A 10,213-nucleotide genomic window follows, 5' to 3' on the forward strand; every position below is an offset into this window, starting at 1 on the left:
AAAATAGCTTCTTTCTGCCCCTGTATTCTATCTAGGCTACCTGGCTTAGGGCAGGTACCAAACCAATCAGTGGACTAATTTAGTAATCACACATTGTTAATCCTAGCATCACACATTCTAGATCCAGCCACCTCTGAAAAGCTCCACCTATGACCACAGGAGGCTTTGAAAGGACATCTAGACACAAGTGAGGCTCACAGGGTAAGGGTCAGAGAAGGCTACAAGAGGCCACTAGACCCAGTCCAGCCTGTGCCTTCATCACCTCTCCCATTCCTCTGGATTGCTCTTCATTTTTTCTTTACCTTCAGGCTTCTTAATATATCACGTTTATATTCAAGCAGCTTGTCCTATGCTGGGTGGCAAAAATGAAGCAGAGCACTGCACATACAAGTTGCTATAAAGCACACGGCACACATGTGCTGTTGAACTTTTTTTCCTAAAAATCATCCACTATGAACACTTCACATGAGGGAGACAAGAAAAGGGCATGAAATTTGGAATCCAGCATTTCAGGTCTGAGTTGGCTTCTGCTAAGACACACAACCTCCACGGGCATCAATTTTTCACCCGTGAACACAGTAAATGTGCTAACATCTGTTTCCAAGACCTTGTATAAGGAGGGGGAAGTGGTGAGTATAAAAGCAAGTTTTACAATCACTGTAAAAATGCGTAAGGGTATTAATAATAATATACAATGCCATTGATGGTGTTGAAAAATATCTCCCTACCTTATGGACCACAGGCCTTTCTCAGATACATTTCTCAGCCGAAAGGTGGGAGATTACTACTGCGGCACAGTAGAAAGAACAAAGCTCCGACAATGAAGCGTTCTGGCTCCTGGTGTGTTGGGCTTGTATTGTTGTGAGTAAAGGGAGGACACTGAGGGAATGACCCTCACACCCTCTCCCTTTGGCTCTGGGACATAGAGCAGCTATTCTGAGCTCTCAGGCAAATCTCTGCAAGTCACCATCTCTTCACCAGACAAGGGGAGGAATTGAGTCAGATGGCCCGTCTGATGCATTTCCTTTCTCAGAATTTACAAAGTCCCCGCAACTTGCCCCTTATCATCACAATTCTCTGAGTTGCTCTTAAGCAAACCACAGCTTGGCCTCCAGGCTGTGGCTTCTCCCTGTTTGCTTTTGCTGCTGCCTGCTCACAAGGGTCAAAGGACTACGTGGCAGAATAAACAATCCTTCCACAAAGAGCCCTGACACACAGTGAGCTGGAGCTATACACTCATTTGCCTTCCCCAGGCTCCAGGATTAAGAGTCCCCTAGGTGTCCAGCCCACCCTTTGCTCAGCTTCTGTTATTCCAGAGAAACACGTCTGCAGTCTTTCCGGGGTGGGGATAGGCCGCAGACCTTCCCGCACTCTCTTGCTACCAGGAATGCCTCCTTGTGATTTGTTTCTTCAGGGTTCAGGTGAAATGTTTCCTCCAGACTAACCAACTCTTCCTTATTTCCATAATCAGTAACCAGAATTCTATGACTGACGTGCACTTCTTTGTGGTTGCTATGTAGCTCAGTGTGTAGCCCAGACTGACCTGAAACTCAAGGCAGCCCTCCTTCCTCAGCCTCCCAAGTGCTGGAGTTACAGAGGTGCACCACCACACCTGGCCATTTTATCTTCTTAAAATATTGCTTCTTGTCTGTGGTCCAGTGAAGGTTGGGTACCTCCTAGACTTCACTGTACTGTTGTCCTGCAAACAGACAGCCAATGAAATGAGTATCCATGTAAGTTAGCAGGACATTTTAGCTGGGGCAGTGGCACACACCTATAATCCCAGCACTGGGGGAGGCTGATGGAGGAGGATCACAAATTCAAGCTCAGCATGGGCAATCCAACAAGATCCTGTCTTAACATAAAACATAAAAAAGGGACTGAGATGTAGCACAAAAGTCCTGAGTTCAATCCCCAGTATGGCAAAAAAGGGGGTACTTTTGGATAGCTACTCTTCCTCCAAGGTTTCATTTCAATTTATCCATTAAAGTCAAAATTTGGTATTAGTCCCTGAAGGGACCTGACTTCCTGTTTAGTCCTAGATTATTATCATCACTTGGATCAGTGATGACCATCTCCGGAACAAACGAGCAGGTGTGACCCTCACTGACCGGGAGGCTTCATCACAGTCAAGGAAGACGGGGTATAGCTCAGTGATAGAGCTTTTGCCTCACATTCATGAAGCCTGAGATTGCACTCCCAGTGAGAGAGAGCCAGAGAGAGACAGAGACAGACACAGAGAGACACAGAGACAGAGAGACAGAGACAGAGAGAGGTTGTGGGCAAGGCCCCATGTTAGATCCTGGTGTGGCCACTTGCTAGCTGTGTTACCCCGTGAAGGTGCTTAGCATCCCTAAGGATCTGCTTTCCTAGCTGTAAAACTGAACAGTAATGCTGTACCTACCTCCCGGGGAGGCTTCCAAGTTAAATGATGTGGAACTCCCAGCACAGAGCTGGACATCCAGAATGGTGGCCAGCCACAGGGAAACATATACTCCCCTCTCAAAGGGTATTGCACTCTGAGGTGTTCCTGGAAATGGCACTAACAGATTTAGATGGGGTATTCTTGAGTACCTAACAAATGACACAGGACACCTTCCAAAGGCTCAGAGGTGGACAGTCAAGGGCTTTTGTCATCAGCAAGTGCTTTGACAGAGGTTCTCTCATGGTTCCGCTGGAAATGTGTGGTGTGGGTGTCATCACACCCATAAAATCTTAAGCTCGGAGAGGTTAGATGATTTGCCATGGCAGTCCCTGCCATTCAAATATGTCCCCCAGACTCAAGCCTGGATCCCCTTGCTTCACTGCAAGTGCCCCTTCCACAACCATGCACAGGCAAGAGCAGAAGAGACTTGTGTGGGCCTTGGCAAACAGAGCTGGGTACATAAAGAAGAGGGCAGGTGTTCTAGGTAGGAGCATTTCATAAACAGGTGGGAAGATGGTTAGACACATTTTGCTAAAGAGAGTTCATATAGAAGTAGCAGGAAATAATGGAATGAAGGATGAACATATTCTGGAAGGCCTTGACTGTCAATCTAAGAAATTCAGGATGTATAAGACCCTGGGGAGCCGCTAAAGTTTTCAGAAGGACGGAGTACCATGATTCATAAAAGCAATAAGATGGTAAGAAGCTTCCAAGTCAAATGCAGCTGGACTGCCTAAAGAAACTAATGTTTAACCTAGAAAACAGAAGATTTCTAGATGGGAGAAAGGTATTTCCCAGACTTGAGGAGGCAGAACTTGATCCTACCGAATGTTCATTTTATGTGGGCTTAATGAGTGGCTGGGGTGGGAAGAAGCAGTGAGGATCAGTGGGGAGATGCTCCAGGGTGTTCAATTTTTTCAGTTCAAATGAGGAAGAACGCTTTTGTCCTTTCAATATACTTTAATCTGAATTTATAGGGAGCTCACTGCAAGTCCTGAGCATGGTGCTAGGCACTGGGGATTGAGCTGTGCTAGGTGGGGCCCCACCCCATGGAGATCAGAAGGAAAGTCACAACCACCTCAGAATCCAGGGTGCATCCACAGCTACTGTAGTTCAGCATGGGCTGCCTTGAGAGGCAGAAGGTCCCTCCTCTTTGGACTTGTCAAGAGAAATCTGTCAGGGCAGGGGACCCAGCTGGGGGATCACCTGGACTAGATGACTTCTCATGAGTCTGTTCTCCTGCATGTGTTGCAAAATCTTTAGAAGTCCTAAATCCTTTAATTAGAGGGAGAAAAAAGGCAAGTGATCAATTAGCTTCTCTTTTTAAAAGCCTGCGTTTGCATGCCCCATCTTAACTGGAGTCTGAGATGTACCGCGTGTAGCCAAGCAGGAATTTCATCCTGTCTGTAGCTAAGTGACTCCACCTATGAACTGAAAATCATTTAGCTGAAATTGTGACACAGCCAGTAAATTATAGTCTGCCTGGAGGTGGAGGCTGCAACCGCGGCTGTGGTGCAATCCTCCAGGAACTAACATTCAGTCAACTCAGGCCAGCCTGGCAGGGCAGTGGTAGAGGGGACAAGCAAAGTTGGCCCATGACGTCTGTGTGACACTCACCTGTCTCCAGAGGAGCCTCCTTGCTGCTACTGTAATTCACCATAGTTCTGAACCTCACTGAAGCCCTGAGGGTTGGTGGTTCAGGTTGATGAGGGTGCTGCAGCTCAAAGAAGTGAGAGGATTCGGCTAAGGCCACACCGTGGGCAGCTACAGAGTCTGGCTCTGAATCTGGGTCTTCTGAATCCAACTTGTATTTTTCTATCCCATCACATTAGGGTCAAGGCTGAGCAGCTATAGATTCTCCCAGAGGAAAATCACATAGTCAGTAGTCAGACACCAGTGTCCAAACTTGTGGGTCCCCCTAGCAAAATATGTAGCACTTGAGTCTGTGGGTTCCTTGAGGAGAATGGTGAATACTAACTTTTTACACAGTGCTGCTCCTGTGCTGTGCTAGTTAAGAACTTTTATTCATTGACTCCTTTAAGGCTCATAGCAATTCCACCTTGGTTTTACAGATAAGGAAACAGAGGTTCTGAGAAGGGAGGTAACTTGGCAGAGCCAGAATCCACGTGACCCAGGTCGATGCAACCCCAGGTTTCTCTCCAAGTGCAGTGCCATCTGCTGTCACCTCTGCAGGTTACTTTGTCAGATCGATGAAGTCATGTTCAGGGTCCCGCTCCTCTTGGCTCCCAGGTCAACAGCAGTACCAGTAACAATGCACACAATGACCCCACACAATGCAGGCCCTGCCCAGGGTCACAGCTGGTGCTGTGGCATGGGCCAAAGCCACCCTCAAACTTCCTCATCTGGACTTAGGGCTCTTGCCATACTCCACTTCTCTCTTTTGAGTCATCTGCCTGGGGTGGGTGTCAAGACACCTCCCCAGGAGCCACCAAGGCCTAGGAGAGATTGAGTTCCTCCCCGCCTAGGTAGCAGCCTCAGAAGTGAAGCAAACAGGCTGCAGTCACTTCTCCGTGGAGAGATGTCATGGCTGCACAACCACGGGTGAACCCATTAGACCCCCTGTACCAAGGCACTGATAACAGCACCTGTGTCTGGGGGTTGAGGTGAACATGAGGAAAGGCAGCCAGCACCTGCTCACTGTGAGCACTGAAGGGATGTAGTTATGATCCCATCCTTATAGTGATGGATTGAGTCACTGATTCAAGTGTGTGTGTTTCTGGCATGGGTTCCTCCACTAAGTTCTGAGGAAAAGATGAACAACACAAGCTACCTGTACTTCCACATAGCATCTTTCGGTCTAGGGCTGGGATGCATTCATTGAATAGCAAATCCCAGCACAAAACCAGGTGTGGTGGCACATGCCTAAAATCCCAGCATTCAGGAAGCTGAGGCAAGAGGATCGCTGTGAGTCTGAGGCCAGCCTGGGCTACAAAGTGAGCTCAAGTCCAGTCTGAACTGCATAGCAAGATCCTATCTCAAAAAGACCAAAAAAAAAAGAAAAAAGAAAAAAAGAAAAGAAAATCTCAGCACAGTAATATTAGTAATTAATATGTATTTTAAACACTCTTAAATCTTTTTTTTCTTTTTTTGTGGAGCTGAAGATTTAGTCATGAATATATGTGTACAATGAGAAAGACTTCACTTTTTCTGCTCTGGTTCTGCAGAGATGCTTCCTTTACCCAGAGGGACCTTGCCAGTGTTCTCTCTGGGCAAGACACTTTCAAGAAAAGCATGTCATCATTTCCTAAACCCTGTCATCAGGAACTTGTTCACTCTTTTAAATAAAAATCATAAAAGCAAACTGTCTTATTTTCTTATCCCACCTCCCCCGACCTTTTTCCCAACTAACCTTGTACAAGTATGATGATCTTCCACTGGATGACAAGCATGTCGTAAGTGAAACGTTTATAGGAATGACTTTTCAATTTCAGATGACCCCTGGTTTATTCCATGGCGTACACAAATTCATTTTCACCTGCACCATCGCATTGGGGTACCCCACAGCTTTGCGCGTGTGAAGGGTAAACACAATTATCCCCATTAAGAACTAGGTTTCCAAGCTCCCAGGCTGAGGGGTGAGCCCCTCCCCCATTTGAGCTCAGGGTCTCATGCACATTATGCAAGTGCTCTACCACTGAACTACATCCCCAGTCCCATGACAAAGCATAATTGAGCTTCACAAATGTGCAAAAGTCTATGGGAGCCCGGCGTGGTGGCACATACCCATAATCCCAGTGCTCAGGAGGCTGAGGCAGGAATATCGTCATGAATTTGAGACCAGCCTGGGCTACAAAGTGAGCTCAAGGCCAGAATGAACTGCATAGCGAGATCCTGCCTCAAAAAGACAGAAAAAAAGTCTATGGGAGCCCAGAGGATAGAAAAAGGACACTGATTTCTTTTCCAGTTTTTCCAAGCCACCTACCTATCCAGTCCTGCCTTCTCAAGATCCAGCATTCCCAGCTTCTCCCTCAGACTGTCCCATCTGTCCTCACTCCCCACTCCAACACCCAGGGAGCCTGGAGACATTTCTGTGTCAGGATCTTTGGAACATCACTTTTCCCCCTTAACTTCCTTGCATGTCATAGGAAACCTTACCACTTGTAAACATCCATAATAAAATCTTTGTTAAAGCCCTAGCTCCTTAAAGCAAGCAAACAAAAACAATATGGAACATTAGAGGGCCACTGCCATACTCATCTTTTTTTTATAACCAGCATAGAAGATAGCACCAGAGAAGGTCAATGACTTCCACTGAAGCTTAGAGAGGACACGTGACAGGGCCAGAGGGTCAAGGGCTGAAAGAGAACAGTTTTCCCCTAGTCTGGACTAGAACTGCCTTTTCATTTCGCATGACCCCTGGTTCAGCCCACGGGGTGCGCGAATTCACTTTCACCTGCATGATCGCATTGGACTACCCCACAGCTTTGTGCATGTGAAGAGTAAGCATAATTATCCCCATCAAGAACCAGGTTCCCAAGCTCCCAGGCTGAGAGGTGAGCCCCACCCCACCAGAATAGAGGGTTTCCAAGCTGTAAGCAAACGTTCTTTTTGCATACAGCAACCCTAAGAAAACCACCCATGATGCGTCTGACACCCCTCGTGCAAGTGGGTACACAAATATACGTGTACAATGAGAAAGACTTCACTTTTTCTGCTCTGGGTTCTGCAGAGACGCTTCCTTTACCCAGAGGGACCTTGCCAGTATTCTCTCTGGGCAAGACACTGCCAAGAAAAGCATGTCATTATTTCCTAAACCCTATCATCCAGGAACTTGTTCACTTTTTTAAAAAAAATCATAAAAGCAAACTGTCTCATTTTCTTATCCCACCTCCCCGACCTTTTTCCCAACTAACCTTGCACAAGCATGATGATCTTCCATTGGGTGACAAGCATGTCGTAAGTGAAACGTTTACAAGCACTACAGGAATGACCTGGTGCCTCACCCACCCCATTAGAATTCTAATTAGTGTGTGTAGGAGAGGCTTCTATAAATGGTCAGAGAATCCTGACACCGGCTCCAAACACCAGCTCTGTCATTCCCAGAGGAGCCCCAGGAGAGGCCGAGGAAGGCGGATCATGAGTGGTGAGTGTGTCGCATCCTCCAGCAGACCCTTGCTGGAAGCCAGTGTTGCCCCGGGCCAGTCTGTGAAGCCAAGGTGGCTGGCAGGAACAGCTCCCTCCTGGGGACCTCTAAAGGCTAGATCTTAGTGTTTCAGGGTTCGATTCCAAGGTGGCTCTTCAGAGGGGCTGTTGGGTCTCCCTAGCACATTCTGGAGGTGGAACAAGATTGCAGTGTAATTCTGCGTGATGGGTAGAGTGTCAAACACAGAGGTGATGTCCCATTGGACCGAGGATGAGCTTTGCCTTATTGATGTTTCTTTTACATATTGGTCGCCCCCTGTAAAGTCAAACCAGAGGGCATCTGCGCCAAGTGTTTCTCAGTGTAGTTTTACCAGCTGCTATAGTGGAGCAAAGGAAAGCTCTAAGGGGTGAGCGAATAACAGCATGTAAGCTGAGTTGTAAGAAACGCTTGGCATCACTGGGATGTTCCTAAGTAAACTACACATCCAGAAGCACCAGCAGGCTCTGTGAGGTGCCGAATCCTAGTAGCAGAAGCAGCAGGCATTCCATAAGATCCTTGCTGTCCCTTCGAGGGAAGGGAGTAAGAAAGAACAAGAAGGGCAGGTTCTTTAGCTCTGTGGGCACTGTCAGTTACTGTCGAGGATTTGGGCTGTTTGTTAATTAGCGCCCCTACTAAGTAGCCTGTTAATTATTGCCTGTCATGGGTCTTCAGACCAGCACGTTGACAGGAGCGACGCCAAACCCAAACGGGGCATGAGTCAAACCTGTAAAATACCGTGAATGGTGATTTTGGACCCACAGAAAGGTTTGCCAAAGATATTACTGAGGTGCAAAAGATGAACAGTGATTACTTAAGAAATCACTGATCCTACCAGGACAGGATGGTTACAAAAATGTTCCCTTTTCCTCCTGTAAATGGACAGCATGCCTGGGATGCCAACAAGAAGCACTCTGGGCACTGCAGACTTTATAAAAAGGGGGCGGGGTACCTGTCATCTCACCCTGAGGGCCCTCTCCCCCCAGGAAACAGGCCCAGAAACAGGTAGAGCCTTGCCAACATTACAAAGCCAAACTGGTAGCAGAGCCCAGCCAAGTCCCAGCCACTGTGGAACTTTTCCACTGTATTTTGTTGCAGGAGCTGAGCTCACCCATAAGTTCAGGAACATAGGAAAGCAATTCTGAACACGCTTTCTCATTTGAGCTCTGTTACCAGCTGCTGTGGTGTTTCTGCTGCTACTGTGCCCCTACTTTACAAAGTGAAGGGCTTTAAATACAGGGGCTTGGAGGCTCTTTCCTGGACTGGTTCTGCCTCCGTGCAAGCTCACTGGGGACAGGGACAGGATGGTCCCCAGCATGGGCCCAGTCCCCAGAAATTTGTGCAGGACCTATGGTGGGGCCACATGAACAGTGACATTGGGGAGGCTCTGGGATTCATGGATACTGAGCTCTTAGAGCCTAATCCGAATTGACCAAGGGTGAACTAAGGTTACAACAGAATGAGGACAATGGCAGGTGGAGAGAAAATCAAAACTTTAAAAGTGGGTGGAGAGGCAGGAGAATACACTCAGTCCCTTCAATTTTCCATCTGTGCAATCAGTTTCTGGCTCAGCTCCTGGCCACTCAGCCGGGAAGGGCTCAGTGTGTCACACTCCGTGGTACTCCTAAGGGATAGGGCTGTGCCAGGCACATGGGGAACATGGAGACAGATGAGCTGCAGTTTCTGCCCTCAGTGAGCTTCCAGTCTTGGAGCTCGGGATATGGAAGGCTTCCGTCGTGGAGCATGCTCTGGGCTTGCTCTGGAGCGGTTTGTGGGATTAGAAGTATTCCAGACAGAGGGAACAGGAAAATGCATGTGGCTGCCTTGGCAGATGTGACCCAGGGGACAATGTGGATGATACATGTACTGCTTTGGGAGGACCCTGTGTCCAGCTCTAATTTAAAGCCTTGTTGGAAACAGAGGGCTCCAGCTATTCCGCCCATTGGGAGAGAGGGTGGCCTGGGCTATGGGTGGGGTGACAGTGTGAAAGAAGTCCTGGCAGTGTCCTGCACAGTGACAAGGCGCCCTAGAGTGGACAGGAGCACAGCTGTGCACAGAGATGGGGGCCCCACTTGGAGAGGAAGCAGTGTTCCCCACCCCAGAGCCTCTTATAATCCTCAGGGCACCTGAGCCTCAGAACTCTGCCTGTGAAGACCCAAACCTCTGTTTGGGGACAAATGGTTCTGTCCCGCTGAGGCTGTGAGCGTTCTTACCAAATACTTTGTCAGGCATGGCGCTGGCCTTGGCCTCAGGGACTCACCTTGTCCGGCTTTCGTTTCCTCCACCTCCAGAAGGTGCATCACATTCTGGGCCCGTGGTTCGGCCATCCAATATTTTCCCTGGATTGGGGTAGCAGTGGCCCTTCTCCAGGGAGGTGGTGAAGAACTCCTCCTGGGACCTGCGCCCTCCTCTCTGTGTATCCCACAGCCTTCCTTGCTCTCCTCGCATTCTTGTTTCAGCTTAGCATCACTTGGAACCGCTGTCACGAGCCTGTTTTGTCCTCATCTTGAGTTCTTAAGAAAAACCCTATGAGATAAGGCTGACTTTCTAATCGAGGATGATTCCCAGGGTCCCCTCCAGTAGGAGCCTTTCCAGCACAAGTGCCCCGTCGCCCTGGCCAGCCCATCCATGCATCCCCAGATCCCCTG

At 48.3% G+C, this 10,213-nt stretch overlaps 1 protein-coding gene across 1 annotated transcript in view; it reads left to right on the top strand.

The window, feature by feature from the left end:
• The first annotated feature begins 7,447 nt into the window (after positions 1 to 7,447).
• Tgm3 (transglutaminase 3) overlaps positions 7,448 to 10,213 on the top strand; it is a 43,486-nt gene continuing 40,720 nt past the window's right edge. The window contains exon 1 of the mRNA XM_005380750.1: positions 7,448 to 7,529. Within this exon, the coding sequence (XP_005380807.1) occupies positions 7,523 to 7,529 (7 nt within the window). The 5' untranslated portion in view covers positions 7,448 to 7,522. The remainder of the gene's footprint in view (positions 7,530 to 10,213) is intronic.

This window comes from Chinchilla lanigera, unplaced genomic scaffold (assembly GCF_000276665.1).
Source record: "Chinchilla lanigera isolate Chin_1 unplaced genomic scaffold, ChiLan1.0 scaffold00014, whole genome shotgun sequence".
Taxonomy (NCBI): Eukaryota; Metazoa; Chordata; class Mammalia; order Rodentia; family Chinchillidae; genus Chinchilla; species Chinchilla lanigera.